The 17,946-nt window shown below is 32.3% G+C and overlaps 1 protein-coding gene across 6 annotated transcripts in view; it reads left to right on the top strand.

Annotated features, from left to right (window-relative positions):
- Positions 1-11,871, top strand: part of LOC143252973 (nucleolysin TIAR-like) — a 226,893-nt gene extending 215,022 nt beyond the window's left edge. For 3 of the 6 annotated variants that reach the window (XM_076505954.1, XM_076505968.1, XM_076505944.1), the window contains 4 exons: positions 5,688-5,772; positions 6,462-6,588; positions 7,831-7,964; positions 8,769-11,871. In XM_076505954.1, the coding sequence (XP_076362069.1) occupies positions 5,688-5,772; positions 6,462-6,588; positions 7,831-7,964; positions 8,769-8,943 (521 nt within the window). In that variant the 3' untranslated portion in view covers positions 8,944-11,871. Of the gene's footprint in view, positions 1-5,687; positions 5,773-6,461; positions 6,589-7,830; positions 8,197-8,768 lie in introns of those variants that run through there. The other 3 variants (XM_076505988.1, XM_076505964.1, XM_076505978.1) reach the window with 2 other exon arrangements.
- Positions 11,872-17,946: the final 6,075 nt, after the last annotated feature.

The following is a 17,946-nucleotide window of genomic DNA, read 5'->3' as shown; positions in this document are numbered from 1 at the left end:
ATCCACATAGCATGAACGTACATTTTGTAAGAGTACTATGGAAACGGAAAAATGGCACCCTGAAGTGAATTTAAGTCGAACCATTGCTAGTACTAAACTTATAACTAAGAAAACACCCATCCGTTCTCCAGGTCATTGTACATATGTAGGACCAAGTTTACAGAGACCATGGTGACCTTTGCTACAGGAATATCAATCGTAACAGCATGGTTCTTTATGTAATATTCAATGGCCCATGGGTGGCCTGTGGTTTGAGCTATTCATGAGCACAAAAGAATACATGTTATGTAATGTATTTCATATGAGCACGTGTAAACACTGCAGAAAGTTTATTTGGCTTAGGTGCATCTAGGATTACCCAGCCTCTAAAGGTAGTTTATAGAAGTGGCTAATATTTATAATGATAAGATTATTAACCCATAGAAACAGGTTGGTCTTTTGATCAATAAGCTTTCACTAATCTAACATTTTCAGTTTAGACTTTTGGCATTTAAGGTCAAGTTCTGGGTCAATCTGCTAACTTATTTTAGAAGTTTTTAACTAAAGAGATATTTAACTAATCATGTAAACTTTATCAGCTTACTTTTGAGAAAAACAGCCCTTTGTTTAGTAGAAATTTGGATGTTTCCTGTGACCTGAAAACTCATAGAACTGACTTGACTGTCAACCTAGCATAGATCGTGTATGAAGATGTATTACAACCCGATGCATTTGCCATTAGAGATCTCGTCGAGTCAGTGGTCAGAATCCCTGTAGGCTGAGCTGTGTTATAGGGAAGAAGTTCCACTCACTATCGCCAAATCCTTGCCAGACACAAATGTAGAGAAACAAGGAACTCGTACTGAAATCTCCATGAAAACTAGTATGGTAGTTGTCATCTCAAAAGATGAGTGTAAGTCATTTGACCAAAGGAAGCTTCTTATTAAATGTCCCATCAGAGAATGTCCTGCAAGCACACACCAGTAACATTAAACATGTCTTAATCTGTGGCATAACCGTTACATTACCAAGCCTAAAGAAGACCTTCTTGGAGTTGAAATATCTTCAACTGCCAGCTGAATGTCCGAGATGTAAGCAAAATACTACTACCACCACTGTGCCACATAGAACATTAACAAAGATGGTGCAATGTTTTCGACACCATCAGTGCACATGATGTCAGCAAAACCATTGTTTACACTAGTAGAAACTGCAATACAAGCATTAGAGTCAACAATGAAGCATCAACTTCCAGAGCTTTTACCGATAAATTTGATGTACATATGGATGCAGCTTTCGAGCCACCAAAAAACAACGTATAACAGGTGACTCAGCAGGAGCCCATAATTAAATTACTTTCCAAGAAAACCACCATCACAGAATAGTTATCCTCCAGTAAATCAGTATTTAAAGTGCTATTGTCAAGAAATAGCAGCCACATGGATGAGGGCCTAGGCCTTTTTCAACTGAGAAGAGGGCTGGTTGTGGCAGAGGTCAACATCTCTGTCACTGTTTAATAATGAGACGCGGCTCCTGTAAGCCGAGTTAACAGCTCTCAAGAAGGCTCTGGCCAAGATTCGAGAGGTCAACAGAGTGACATAGCTGCAATAACTGATTAAAGATCTCCTGGCTGCACTGAGGTAAAAATATCTGCCTTGTACAAGCGTGAAAATATAGCCATACCTATTTACAAAGCTCTGTATTTTGTTTCATTTTGACCTAATATCTTTGTTTTTATTAGCTTTTTTTTAATGTTGTGATATTAGCATTGTTAAATGGTAATTTTATTTATTGAAATTTGTAATGATTTTTCTGTACTGTAATTTAACGATATTTTTCTGTTTATTCTAATTGTGTAATATACTTCTGTTTAATGTAATTTTTATAAAAGTCTTGTAATGTAATGTTTGTACTATGAATTGAAATTTGATTTTGATTGTGGGGTTATGTTAACTTGGAGTTGCAATTTTAGTGTATGCTGTGCAAGGGATGTTATCAAACATTATTGCATATTATGCCACTACAGTTTTACTTATCAATGTTAAAGGTTAATTTTCTGTTGTTTAATTGAAGTATAAAATCTTTGTTAAAATATTTTGTAGTATATTTCTTGGTGAAAGTGGTTTTAATGTTCCGTGTGTACTTAAATCTATGTTTAAAAGTTTTATTTTAATTTGCACCATCATTAAAAATTTAAGTTTCTAATATATGTAGTCTCATTTTTAAAATAGTTTATTTTTATATAATATGTAATTTCTTAGTTCAAATATTTATTCGTGTGTTTTGGTTTTGTAATTTCTGTAATAAAACTTTCATTATTTATATTAATCTCATTGTTTAATGGTTGTGACGTCCATGAGATTTAAGTATTTGGAAGTCAGAAAGGTTTAATTATAATTCTTGAAAAGAGTTTAAAATTGGTTAATTATCAGCGGAGACAAGTCTAAAGTAAGGAAGACAGGAAGTTGTGGTATACCATAACACCAATGTTTATTTTTTTCCATATGAAATATTATTATGAGCTTTATACTATTTTTTTAAATTTTAAACGTGTGTAGAGTTCGCATAGCACATGCTCAAGAAAACGATAAAGTTGATCTTGTTTCAAATTACCTTTGTTACTTTGTCATCTTCAAAGGTGGTAAAACACCTCTTACTACCCGTGGATAACATCGCTTACAGTGACCTTTAAAGCAATTTATTGAATGGTTATGCAAATAATATCTGTAGAGGAATGAGAATGAGAATGATCAGTTGTTTCTATGGGTAAATGAGAGATTTATTTCCAGATAAAAACCTTGTACTTAGTAAATATTTACCTAACCTTCATTGAGTCTTCAACTAGAAAAACGTCGGGAAATAACAGCAATCTATTGTAAGCAATTATACACATTATGTTTTTGACTTAAATATTAATAAAGATTATTTTCATTGTGTTTTCTACTTTACATCCAATCTTTTTATTCTTTAGCTAAACTTTGCCAGTACAAGTTCAACACTGTTTCGTAATTGCATACGTTGAATGAATCTCGTATTTACCTGATTTATCCGATATACCTCTAAAGTTAATTCAGTTCATAGGAATATATTATTTCAACCGCAATTTATAAACGACAAGTATGGTTCAAGTATTAGCATTTGTTCACTGAATGTATACAACAAAGTGTTCCAGTAATGAACACAATTGCCTTTCAATTATTGCTAGTGCTTTTGGTTTTTACAAACTAATCTGCAATTAGGATGGAGCTAATAACTGATTGTAATTGAGGAGGTTTGTTTAATATGACATTAAAGTAATGTGCTGCCCATTAATTGTACTCTGTAAGTTTGGGGATTAGGTAAACTTTAATTTAACAGGGATATAAATATATAGTCAATAAGAACAGAGTATTAATATACGTCAACATTAGCTGCAGTATTTATTAAATAAGATTTTGATTAAGTGGGAAAACATCATTAAAGAATTGAAGTGAAACTAACACACATATTGTAGGATATACAAAAACGTATATGAAAATATATCAAATTAGTCTTAATATTTCAAATTGGCCATTAATAAAACAATTTAAATCATTCTGTTAATAAACACATTTCAAACTCATTTACTAATTAAAGTATCTTTCCTTAGTATCTGAGAATAAGGAATATTTATATTTATTGAACTTTGAACATTTCAAATAATGATGTATTTTGAGAAAAGTTTTGCGTTATAAACATATCTATTTTTTCGTTGTTGTTATTTAATTATAACATTGCGCATGGCAAAGCATGAACCCTTTTAAAGTAACAAGTGTCACAAAGTGCTACAATAAAACTAATGATAATTTAAATACATCACATTGAAACTGTCCTTTGCGAATATCCATTAAGAATAATCTAGAAATGTTTCAACTAAAGTTTGTTAAATGACACTTGTGAAAAGGTCTTTCATTCAGTACAAGAGAGAGCTCAGTCATTAAGCTAGCAGAGTTACAAGCTTAAAGTTAAAATGGTGTTTTATCCCATTTAGTTTGAACAAATGTCTTCGTCAGCAGTGGAATACAAAACAAACAATAGTCTTTTAACTAGGCGTGGCTATTTAAAAACGTATTTAGTTATTACCAGCTTTATTTTCCTTATTCCAGAGAGTTCTTTTTGTGTTATACAACATTCAATCAGCATAACATAACTAGATTGTTTTATATCTCTACACACCAGGTTGATGTTTAAGATTAAATTAAAATATCTTTTACAATATATTTTATGGCATCGAGGGATATTTTAATTTGTATATAAAAAACTGTATTTTATTCTAATTATCTGTCACAATGCAAAAATATGGCTTTCTCTATCAGTATCATGCGCGACAGATGTCCGAAGAGTTCATGGTCCGATCTATAAAGAAAAGAGATATTGGTTCAAGTATAATTTATTTTTCAATGCAAAACGCTCCTTAATCTATACGTTTGCACCAGCAGTGTCCTAAAGCCTTTATGTCTCTCTGAAAGAACCTTTCTTCCTCAATCGAAGACTAGAGTATTTACGACATCATCATCAATTTGAAATTTTAAACCTTTCAGGAAGATTTTAAGATTAGGGAATAAAACAAGTTACTTGGAGCTACATCTGATAAGTAATAGGGCCTTTGAGTAATTCGAAGCTAGAAACATGACATAATGAATAGTGTTCAAAGCAACACGCAATTTGTAAGCTGGGACATTGTCGTAATGGAAGAACAGCCTTTTTTTGTTTTTAGCAATTCTTTTCTTTTTCTTTTTTTGATTTCTTAACCCAGATTCTGATTAAAGATGCATAGTAATCTTGTGTAACTTATTGACCCATTTCCGGATAATCTAATGGTAGAATGCCTAGGCATTCAAAACAAATTGATGTCATGACCTTCCCAGTAAAGGGTTGTGACTTGAACTTCTTTGTAGACTTTGTATTTTTGTCTCTGGATCGACTTCACATTTCATGCATAGTTACGAATCTATTCAGTAGGTGGCGTTTAACAGCTTTGAACTCATCTGAAACTAGTCTTATTCATTCTTATCCGGACAGTCACTCAGAATGTTCGATACAGTACTTTTGTCAATATTTACAATATTGTGGTCGGTATCGTAGGTCGACCTCACCTTGGATCATCTTCATATGGTTGTCTGTCGCGCTTAAACTCAACCCATTTTCCATGTTGAACACACTGTAGCACCCACTTCTAATGTTACTTCTCTGTTGTGATGTATTTATCGTAGTGTTTTTTTTTATAACAAAATATTTGATCACTGCACGAAATTTAATCACTCACTTCTTTCCTTCAAAAATCCGCAACACACAATATCAGCTCGTTAAATTACGTTACGTGTAGATAACTCATAAAAAGGTTCAAACTTAATAATTATTAGAAAAAACATACCTTCCAGTTGTTTATAGGTTAGGCCATGAACCTTTTAGACAACCCTCATATATACCTCGTTTCTAATTGTAATCTAAGATTTAAAAAAAATGTATGATTTCCAGTGTGGCATAAAAATGTAAACACATTTAAAAGAACTTTTTTGTAACTGGTGGTATGGAAATAATAGACAATGAGTTCTCAGGTAACTTGATAAACTTTCTAATTATTCTTATACATAACTGAAGTCATTATAATGATTATGATCATACTGTTTTAGTTTAAAAGTTTTAAAGATATTATTGAAATGTCTAATGTCTTTTTTTGTTTTTAATAGATGAACTTATCCATAAGACTTTTAAAGCGTTTGGTCCTATACAAGAAATACGAGTTTTTAAAGACAAAGGTTATGCGTTTATCAGGTATGGAATAATTGCTGTTTATAACATTCGTATTTCAAAATCCACATTTAATATACAAAGTATAAATTTTGAATTTATCTAAAAAATTGATTGAACTTGATTTTACAGCTACTGTGTACTGATATATTCCTCAAACTAGTTGAAAATATACTTTTTAAAGATCAAAAAGAAGAGTTTCACAATTATAACTAAAGTAAGAACTTGAAGTTATTTTTTTCTTATTTATAATCAAAATTGATTATTTTAGGCTATTTTATATTATTTCACCAGGGGTATTTTATTACTATAAAAAATCAATTTAATTAGTTTGATTTCAATTACTAATGCACTACTAATTTGTAGGATTTCCTACAAACTTGGAAGAAATCAAAAAATTCCCAGTTTTGGTTTACAAATCTTAATGTTTTCACATGATTTGGAAGCTTAATGCAACAACTGAAATAAATATTGTTGTTAATAGATTTGGTACACATGTTTGTCGCTTGTAGAATAAGGCATTCTATAATGGCATAGCTATACATCTTACAATTGTAATACGAGTGCTACTATACTTTTAGCTCAATGTCGGATGCACAACTTCTTGTTTTTATTTCAAAACTAACCTAGAAAAAGTTCTAGTGTGTTCAGCTTTAAATTACAATTACTCATATCCTATAATTATTTACCTTTTTTTCTTTATTTTGTGAAAGATTTGCAACTAAAGAAGCAGCAGCACATGCCATTGTGGGAAATCATAATTCTGAGATAAATGGTCAAATTGTCAAATGTTCATGGGGCAAAGAATCATCAGATCCAACCAATCAACAACCAGCCCAGGTATGAAATAGTTTTATGTCTTACATAGCTGTACTTTGTATCTAGTAAGACAAAACAAACCAGAGGTACAAAGTATCACACAAGTTCTTGAAATATTATACTGAAAAATGTTGATATTGTACCTGACCAATTGATGAACAAGTTTCTTTACTGATAGTATTTAAAATTCATTGTGAAATAATAGCTGGTTAACCTTGAAGAATTGTGAAACTTACTTAACAGCAGATTTAATCAAATTACTGAAGTTAATAATAGTCTCTGGTCATTTGTAAAGATTGTTTTTTATTTCATTGGGCATAAAGATGAAATACTGTTAACCTTACAAAGGTTAAGATGATAATGATGGTTTATAAGAACGATATTCTATGCTCTATGTATCCTTGAAACTACTACTTTTTTATAAATCATGCCTCGTCTTACGCCTAGCATCACAATTTCTGTTGTTAAAAGTACGTGGGAAGGACAAAAGGTCAAACTTAGAACCACACATGAATTCCCAATACGACGTTTAAACAAATTAAAGGCATCAAAGTCCACTGTACTTGCATAATGTGATTTTACAGTTATGTGGTTTAACGGAATTTTTGCGATTTTTGTACCTTTTTTTATGAAAATAGATGTTGATTTTGAAGTGTTACTTGAAAATAAAATTGTAGTCTTCTGGTATGGGTCTTTATCATTTCAAATTCTCATTATCTTGTTAATAGTACCAAGAGATATTTCTAGTTTCATCAACGTATTCTTGACTTTGTAAATAAGAGTGTTACTTCAGATTGGGTTGAGGCTTAGTTTGAAAACTTATTACTACCCTAAGTGTTTATTTGTGCGGCTTTCTTTGTTTCCGAAGAGAACATTGAAAGCTCCTTTGATATTATATCGTTTGGTTTTACGTCACTTAATCATTTTGCTATAGGAATAGTTTTCCTCAAAAAGACTTTTGGTATACCTTGCAGTTATAAATCTACCGTAGGGAGCATTGCACTGTTAAATAATTGGGCATTCATTGTGAACGAAATACATAGATGCTAAATATGTTACTTGTGGTGCTAGAGTTCGCATTTGTAGTAACACACTCGTACATTTACATATGCAGATTGTATTTATTCAAATTAACCTTCTCCTTGAAACTACCATAAAAATGTTTCATTACTTCTTTTTTTATCAAAAGCGCCATAATAAAGCAAAAGTTCCTATATTACCGAACAATTATACTAAAATAGAACTTATTTTATTTACCCACAGAACCTGGCAGCTCCATACACATACCCCTACCAACAAGTGGGATATTGGTATCCTCAAGGCTATCCACTAGTTCAGGGGCAGTTTATGCAAGGGATGCAGTATCCATACGGACAATATTATGGTCAAGGATTTGGGTAAGTTGAAATTCACGATGGAGTATACACCTACCTTACCGACCCTCACTGTATCCAAGATGGTAGCACACTATTGTAAGTATCCGTGGTAAAGAATATATATTGTATTAAGATGTTTACATGTGCTCGTGGATTTTATAAGTGTAATATTTGGGTAAGGCCAACAGGTTTATATTGTAGTCGGTGCTCTCTTCATATATACTTTGGCCCACTTAATAAAGAAATTGCTACCTGCATGTTTTATTGTCTTTTGTTACATCAGTTTGTTAAGTTTATTTTTCGATAATACATGAGATGTACTTAAGTTCTTGTTTCTCAAACGAGACATATTTTTCATATTTTAATGCATTTTTTTAATTGCAGGAAGTTCCTTTCCTGTTCATAATAAAAATATTTTGTCATTAGTGAATGTTATAAAGATCTAAAGTAAGGAAGCAAATTATGTCAGAAAATATAAAAATTAACCCAAAATTCCCCACTAGAGAGAAGTTGTAGTGTGAATCATTTCTTTTGTAAAAAATCAGTTTTGTTTTTGTAGCTAAAATAAATAAATTTATTACTGTTTTTAACAGAATTTAAGAAAAAGATTTTGCTTTCAAGTTGCAAATTACTTAAAATTTATCTCAGTAAAGAAACAGATATATAAATATATGATATCATTTTTAACTACAAAATGCAATGTTAATTTTTTAAATTGGATTCCACTCCTCCTAAAATTAACATTTACAGATATGTGACACTTATTTAATGCAACAATAATTTAATTTATATATTCAACAATTGCATATGTTTGATGCAACACAGAGGACACTGCCATCTTATTGAAGACTATTCTTCTAACAGCATGGGTGTTCAGATGGCATGGCAAGGAATTCCAGGACAACCCCAAATGGCCGCTGCAGCTGCTGTTCAGAGTCCTGTTGGTCAACAACCTGGAATGTTTGGTGCCTATCCCATGCAGCAATACCAGGTGCAATAAATCTTATGACACCACCTGCTTCTGCCACTAAGCAGACGTTTTTCGGGATGAATTCAATAACCAGAATGCTTTCCTCTCCTCTCCCGATACCTGGCTGGTTTCTCTTGCTAATCAATGACCAAATGACCACCAGTCAGGCTTATCTGGCAGAGGTGCCTGGTTGATTGTATGACTTTCCCTGATTCTTCTGTGATTCATCTGTACCCCTTCACCCCTGAAATATTTGTCTTTGGAGAGTTGATTTGGTATTGGATTTAATTACAATTATTTTAATGTAGCTTTTAGCAAAAAAAATTACTTCTTTAGCTAAAACTGATTAATTTCAGTGCTTTGTAAGGCTTTTGTGCCATTACTAAATAAGAACAAAAAGCCATTAGAGTTTTTTCAGAACGTGTTGATTTTCCAAAATAAATCCTTCTCCAAGTCACCTCTCCTAATTCAAGAGATACCATGTAATGTTAAGGAGAGAGAGAAAATGAAATATAGTGCATAGAAAAAAAATTGTATATACACACATATATATATATAAATATATACATACGATATATATGTTCAGTGATGTGTGAAACTTAGCTGCAGATGCCTTGTCTTATCTTATTAACCACGGTTTTATTCATAGTCGTGTAGAAGACAAATGTATCTTGATGATGGTTAGCTTACCATGCTTAAGCCTATTGTTTTTCTATGAATCTCATAAATATAGGTTGTTCAAGAGCTTGTTACATTTTAAATGAAGACGAATTATCTATCGAATCGTAATAAATATCTTGAAAACTATACGTATATAGGTTTGAAACAAGAAAAACTGCATTTCTTCAGTTCAAAAATATTTATTTATTCAATACTCCTTTGGATCTAAGGTAAGTGATGTTCCAGTAAAACTAACACTAAAATGAATATGAACAAATATGTGATTGTATATACTCGATTAATTGCTTTTATTTATAATATTTTTCTCCTATATTTATGTGTGAATCTCATTCTCAGTGGGTTCAATTCAATAACATAATTATTCAGATTAACATAATATATACATTTATTTCTATGTGAGTTTTCGTTGAAAAATAATTCCCAGTATTCCACGTTTATACCTTTTTTTATGTTTTAAGTTAAGTACGCTAAGGTGAATTGAAAGTTAGGTTAGTCGTGTTTTATGTTCTCATTAGAGTAATATTCACAATTCACGAAAAGGACCTTTCTGAATTTATCCCAACATTTATTGGGTAACTCCTTTAGAGGAGTTTGGCATATCAGTTGCTATTTGTTTAAAGACTAAGAGATTTATAAAAACAACATTCGTTTTTATTTTGTTATTATCAAATACCGTTATGTGACCAACTGGATAAACTTACTACTTGAGAAAAGTTAGTTTGCAGATGTTATAAACGAATAAAGAAATCTGATACTTTGTAAAGGTGGAGCTTAACGTAAGAATGTATTAAAATGGAATATGATTTAGTATTTTTTACAAGGCGAGTATAAATCTTACGAAGAAAAGTAGAACATGCACGAGCTTGTTATACATACAAGGTTAGGTTTGACATGTAGACTGTGTTTTACGGTTTTCTTCTATCTTGGTTTGATGTGGAGATTGGTTTTAAAGCTATGGATCCGCCCCCAGCTAGTACAGCGGTATGTCTCCGGATTTACAACGCTAGAATCAGGGGTTCGATTCCCCTCGGTGGGCTGAGCAGATAGCCTTTGTGGCTTTGCTGAAAGAAAAGCACACAGCTATGGATCCAGTTATTATCATTATTAATGTCCATTGTAGTCGTTGAAACACATGAAGTTACTTTGCATTAAAATTGATAATTTTGCATTGCCGAAAATTGTCTAAGAAAACAGGTGAAATTCTGATTAATAATAGTGATTCTAGTCTGAGGAATAAAACATATTTTATTTTGAAGGTAGTTTCCTTTTTAGTGAGTAAGTGTGCAGGTTACATCTTTCCCAAACAATTGTCAAGTAATATTCAGCGCAAACAAAGTGAAATAAATATCGAAAAACAAAATAAAGTGAGCAACCTATTTCTTTTTAAACTATGTCATAATTTATTCTTTCTATAACAAGATAACCTTTAGACATCACGTGACGGGTAAGATATCAGTCATTTTGGGCAGAACGTGCCTAAACTCTCGTGAAATATTCATCAGTTACAATCAAGAAAGATGACTTTAGTTTAGCTTAGCTGTAAAGAATTAGCTATTACGGATAGAAATTACTAATTGCCGAGAAATTAGTCTTATATAGAACGTATTCGATAATTGTAAAGCAGTAGTTGGTAGGAACCGTTCTCCCCTTGCCTTGTTATATGTATTCTAGTGCCATAAAAAGCCGTCGAGTGGATGAGGAATTTGTCTATTTAATGTGCGCGCTTTTCTTTCTTGTATCGATGTACTTATTATTGGTGGAAGTGTTTCGAATTATTCTTGTAAATACTGTTTGGTTACATGACGGTTTAAGAAACGAGAATGAAATATCCTTGGTAATTTTGTATATCTAAGGACAGTAATCTTTTAGATAAGGACGTTTTGCTTTTTAACCAAAAGTTTTGATAAAAAAGCACAATTTTCACAGCTCAGTCAATTTTAGGCTGTTTAATGGTTTTGTTATGTATCAGTGTAATTTTTAGTGTGCGTTGTTGAGCAATGATATATATATGAGGTAAAGACTTCCCTACTTTATATGTAAAGCATATGGAGAAATGTTTAGTTTCCTAACTTAATAACGCTAGACTCAGCTTGGAAATGTTTACTTCAGGTTTGCTGTACCAAAACTTTCTGCTGGAGACAGGGGACTCCATAGAAAGCAAGTGTTCTGCATTAAATCCTAGTGTCATAAATCGTTGTTTTTTTTTCGATAAACCACTGATAATTGCGAAACAGATCTGGTTAAATTGAAAATAATAAAAATGTTGAAAAGTGGAAAGAAGAGTTATGTATGATGATGACTTAATAAGTCTAGGAAATTTACATATACATAAAATTGGCAAACTTTTAACAGCTCATTGAAATTTCTCGCGTACAAGTTGGCAAGAATGAATCAGAATATCCATATGTTTCATATGAAATAAACTGAGATTGTAGTCGCTTAAACATAACAACGCGGAAATTTAAAATGTTAAATATCTTACAGTACTGTTACTGGTGCTTCATGTACAATACATAATATAGTTCAAAACAGCTGATAACGTATTTCAAATCGTCACGCATTCGAATGTTTACTAAGTAATAAAACAGTCCGCTTCTTGTTATATAATTACATGTTTGTAATTTTAAAAGCGAAATAAAACATTTGCAGCAGTCACTTAACACTAGTTACAACATGTGGGATACATCTAAACACGTTATTTTCAGTCTAATAGTTATCTCTAGTTCTACACAGATACATGGAATATTTATTAAAACACTTTTCCCTCATCTAATTTCTCTGAGGGAAGCACTTATTTACCTAATAATAACTCAGATGTAATCGAAATGTCATTAATAATGTGCGTTGTTTTTAACGACACAATTTTAACACCTTTTGTAGTCACAGTAAAATTTTATTCCAATCATTGCTGTTGGTGTTGTATCTCGTGTTGTAAAAGTAATACTAACACGAACTGTACTTCTTAAACCTATAATAGATTCGTGCTTTTATGTTCAATATTATCACTTTACTTGACATTTATCGAGGTATTTCAACATTACCACTTTTCGCTCTGTTACCGTAAGTTATATTACTACTTTGAAAGTCAATAAATGAAAATAAAATCCGTTGCGTTTGTTAGGTAAAAATCTTTTCCTTCTCCGACAAAGGAAAGGTATTAAGTTATTAGTGAAAACTGATAAGTCCTTATTAAAATTTGTCTTAAGGAAAATCTAGCAAGTTCTAAGTAATTTTTTTCTTGGTAAAATCAAAGCTTTCTTAATGAGTGTTAGTAAGTTAATAACGACATTTGGCTTGGTGAAAGTTAAGTTAGTAATAAAAGTTGGCCTGCAAAAGTTACTATGCTATTAATGAAAGCTGCCTTAGTGAAAAGTACTAAGTTATTAGACAATCATAATTACTCGGCTTGAACTGAACGTTTTAACAAATATCATGTTTTGGAATTTAAATACATACATGTATTTGTCTTACTTTTAGAGAAAATAATGGGAAGTGAGAAGAAACTCCAAAGAATAGGTGTTACGACAAATATTTTGCAACATTCTTGAAGGTAACTTTCGGAATGGAAGCAAAATAACCCTGTCTTATATTTTCGCTTTGCCTACTTTAAGAAAATAAACGGTTCCTACACATCAGATACAAAAATATAGCTTGAGAAGGAGAGAGAGAAAAGCTTTTTAACTTTCAGTCAACATATAATTATCTCAAAGATCTATATCTCTTAAGAAAATGGTGAGTTGTAGTTTTCCAAAAGTTAAGCGTCTTTAAATAACCGAAAGACATATTATACAGGGTTCATGGAGTATTGTACATAATACTATTATTATACGATCTCAAGAATACAGCGTAGCCGTGTTTGTTATTGTTGTTTTTTTAATAAGTGACAAAATTCTGTATGAATAAATTCTAAGGTTAAAAATATATACTGAAATTGCAAAATTATTCGTCAAGTATGACGGCGTGAGCCACAGTTTTGTTGGTTTTTTTTTATATTACGTGACTAAGGTAATTTCGCATAAAAATATCTTTAAAAATTCAGGTTTGAAAGTAAAACACAGCAATGTGACACATAATGTAACTACATCGTCGTAAGTTTCGTTCATCAATTTATTAAGAGTTTTCAATTTAAATATTTTTCGAAACGAAAAAGAAAAATTATTGAGAGTACAGTAAGTTATAATATGGTTGTCCGCTGCAAACAAAGTGCCCTGTCAGCTAACTAATCAGACCAGGTGCCCTGTTACTATTCTGCTGAATCTAATCAAAATGCCCTGAATCTCAGCTGCGTGGACAAATAAAGAAGTCATCTTTCTCTAGTCAATAAACCTCGTACTGGACGAGACAAGAAACTTTATTTCTTATCCTGTAAGCCAATCCAGTAACCTTATTAGAAGTCTACAAAATCATAAACTTCGTTTATTACTCTTGGTAATAAGATATGTTGTTTCAACGTACACTCGTATTCCTATAAAATAACAATAAGTAACTAACTACCTGTGCTCTGTTCACCACAGAAAATCGAACCCTCAATTTTAACTTTTAAGTTTATGAACTTACTACTGACCTACCGGTGAACTATAACCTGTGCAGCTATAGTCACGTCAAAACCTTTTTCCAATTTAATTAACTCCGAAGAGTTTAAAATTGTTATAGTCTCAGCCTACCAGCATTACCGTGAAGAAATATGATAATCTAATTTGTTATATTTATTATGGAAGACAAGTGTTCATCTGCCCAATTCAACTTACTCAGTTACTATCCGATAGAGAATCAGTTAATTATTACTTAGCGTTTATCGCATTATAATAACAAAACTGTCTTTTCTATACAACCAAATCTGCTCACGTGCTAAGTTATGTCTTATATTTTCAAGTGTTTAGTATATTTTCTTAGGTTTTTTCCAAGTGTTACAAAAAATCGCCATAAAAAATGAAAAGGGGATCACTGAAATTCGATCAACACAAAATTATGTTAAGATATCAACTGTTTTATTTCATTTGGTAACAATCATTGTGTTTAAATATTCATTTCTTTCTAACTTTAAATTTCTTCAAAAGAAAGTATTTCTTGCCTCTGTCTTATTGATACTTTTCTCTGTAAATCTCCTAATTTGTCGCAATATTTTCTAACTAGACAGTTTCAACAATTTCTTATCTATAGTCTTCACAAAACCAGTAATATAGTAATCACTTCTTTGCGAGTAACCTTCTTGTGAACACTCGTCCTTACACAAGATGGCTTGTCTTGAATGTTGTTCGCTTTCTCTTTAATTTTATCTTTAACTTCCTGTTTATGCCTGTCGTACTTTATCCATCTGCATTTGTCTGTATCTCCTGCTGTTTAAATTCAGCGAAGTGTGTGTGTAACTCTTTGTGTCTATTTATGTGTTCTTGTAAATATAAGTGTTTCTGTAAATCTATCTCTGTTTTGTGTGTATGTTTATATTTCTCTCTGTCTGCGTGGTCATTATTTCTGTAGTGTACGCCTTTTTTTTTCTTTATTTCTCAAACGGGTGCAGCTATATACAGTTACGACAGAAAGTGTTCGTACCCCTGCGTCGTGAGTAGTTTTTTCCTCATAACTTAAAAAGTATCATGATTAGGATAATGAAAGTATAGTATAAGTATAATAGAAAGTATAAAAATTTTACTAACGCACATCTACATAAATGTTTATGTAAATTGAACGACAAATAAACTGTTTATAAACAAATAACCAAACATAGGAGGGCCAAAAAGTGTTCATGCGTCTACTTTAATGGTCAGTTGTCTAGCCTTTCAGGTGAATTACTTGGCGCAATCTCTCCTCATAGCCCTCCATGATCGTTTAACAGTACTGGTATTTTTCTCCATTCTTCTTTACAAAAGGCCTCCAACTCTTGCAAGTTTTTCGGATGACGTTGATGAACCCTGGTCTTCAACTCATGCCAAACGTTTTCAATTGAGTTGAGATCGGGTGACTGTGATAGCCACTCCAGAACGCTTATATGGTTCCTCTGCAACCAGGATTGTACATATTTTGATGTGTGCCTAAGGTCATTGTCGTGCTGGAAGATCCAATGACGCCCAAGTCGTAAGTTCCGAGCATCATTCTTGACATAAGTGCCTAATATATCAACGTACTCTTTTTTTTTTTCATGATTCCGTTGACGTGGTGAAGGCTGCCTACACAAGAAGATCTGAAGGACCCCATAGCATGATCGAGCCACCTCCGTGTTTAACTGTAGGAACGGTGTTCTCTGGAAGATTTCGTTCCCCTTCTTACGGAAAATATATCAAACATCATTGTGGCCGAAAAGCTCGATTTTAGTCTCGTCTGACCAAAGAATACTCTTCCAATAGGTAAATGGTTTATCTGCATGCTTTCTTGCATACCTCAATTGTGCTTCTAAATGAACAGGCTTTAAATATGGAGTTCTGCATGTTTTGAGCCCAGAAGAGCGTAACATGTTCGTAACTGTAGAGGTGCTTACTTCAACCCCAGTTTCTGTATGTCATTACGTGTTAAACGAGGGTTCCTACTAACTTCTCTGAGAACCTTCTTCTTGGTTCTCTCTGAAATTTTGGTGGGGCGTCCGGAACGAGGAAGGTTAGCAGTTGATCTTGGCAATTATGCTTTGAACAGTAGATTTCGGCACATTACGTTGTGTAGCAATACCGGAAAGAGACACACGAGACTTGTATTTTACAATAATTTGGTTTTTTAAATCAATGGATAGTTGTTTCCTGTTCGCCATGATGACCAAGCAGATAATGACGGAGACGGCGTTAAATTGCCGGAAGTATATTTTTTGCTGACTAAATTCCAATAATTATGAACCCAGTGTCTAGTTTTGGAATGGTATAATTAGTTTATTCGCCAAACTAAACAAAATTTTTACGAGAATATCCGTTTTTTCACACGTTCTGAACTGTATAAACACTTTCTGCTCCTCCTATTTTTGGTTATTTGCTTATAAACAGTTTATTTGTCGTTTAATTTACATAAAATATATGTAGATATGTGTTAGTATAATATTTATAATATATCATACTTCTATTAGTCTACTCGTGATACTTTTTAAGTTATGAACAAAAAACCACTCGGAACGCAGGGGTACGAACACTTTCTGTCGTAACTATATATATATATTTGAGTTTCTCTCTCTTGTTCTAGGGTTGCTTTATTCATTATTGTTCAATTTTTGTATGATTATATGTTTCTTTGTTTCCTGATAGTTGTCTTATATCTGCTTCTCTCTTTCCCGATATTTGTTTTATATGCGTTTCTCTGTTTCGTGATATTTGTTTTATATGTGTTTCTCTCTTTCCTGATATTTGTCTTATATCTGTTTCTCTCTTTCCTGATATTTGTCTTATATTTGTTTCTCTGTTCCCTGATATTTGTCTTATATCTGTTTCTCTGTTTTCTGATATTTATTTTACATCTGTTTCACTGTTTCCTGATATTTGTTTTGTATGTGTTTCTCTGTTTCCTGATATTTGTTTTATATGTGTTTCTCTGCATCCTAATATTTGTCTTATATCTGTTTTCTGATATTTGTTTTATATGTGTTTCTCTGCATCCTAATATTTGTCTTATATGTGTTTCTCTGTGCCCTGTTATTTGTCTTTATATGTTTTTTTCTGTGCCCTGATATTTGTTTTGTATGTGTCCTGATATTTATCCTTATATATGTTTCTGTGTAATTGTGCTTTACCACTGTTTGCGTCCATGTTTCTCTCAGTGTGTCTTTGCTTCCTTTTTATTTATTCTGTGTCCCTCTTCAGATTCATTTTTCTTCTTCGTACACATATTTTTGAAATTGTTCTGTGTTTCTGTGGTTATATTCGTATCTTCTGACAATTTCAACAACAAAAACACCTAGAAATACGAATGCGATGGATGTAATAGCACTCACAGGCGAAATGGGATACAACATAAACATTAGGATCAAATAACATAACAATCCGCCATCACACATTTACGAACACAGCACAACAAATGAATATCCCATTAACATTTGCAACCTCAAAATAGCATACAGTAAGAACAACATTGATATAAAAAAATAAAAGAACTAAAACGTTGTTTAAATCAAAACAAACGTGCCATCCTATATGTTTTCCAAATAACACGACACTTACCTGATGATTACCACCCGAGTTAAACAAAAATAAAGAGTATGTTTGTGTGTGACAACATGTCAAAATAAAACGACAACCGTTTTAATCACATTGTTCTTTACTGATGCCATATAAACTTTCAGTAAAAAAAACAAAACAAAAGTGTTTATGAACGAAAGGGCCTGGCATGGCCAAGCGCGTTAAGGCGTGCGACTCGTAATCCGAGGGTCGCGGGTTCGCATCCCCG

The sequence above is a fragment of the Tachypleus tridentatus genome, chromosome 1 (genome assembly GCF_004210375.1).
Source record: "Tachypleus tridentatus isolate NWPU-2018 chromosome 1, ASM421037v1, whole genome shotgun sequence".
NCBI classification, from domain to species: Eukaryota; Metazoa; Arthropoda; class Merostomata; order Xiphosura; family Limulidae; genus Tachypleus; species Tachypleus tridentatus.
The sequence above is the reverse complement of the archived record's forward strand: the minus strand, read 5'-3'. Positions and strand labels throughout refer to the sequence as shown.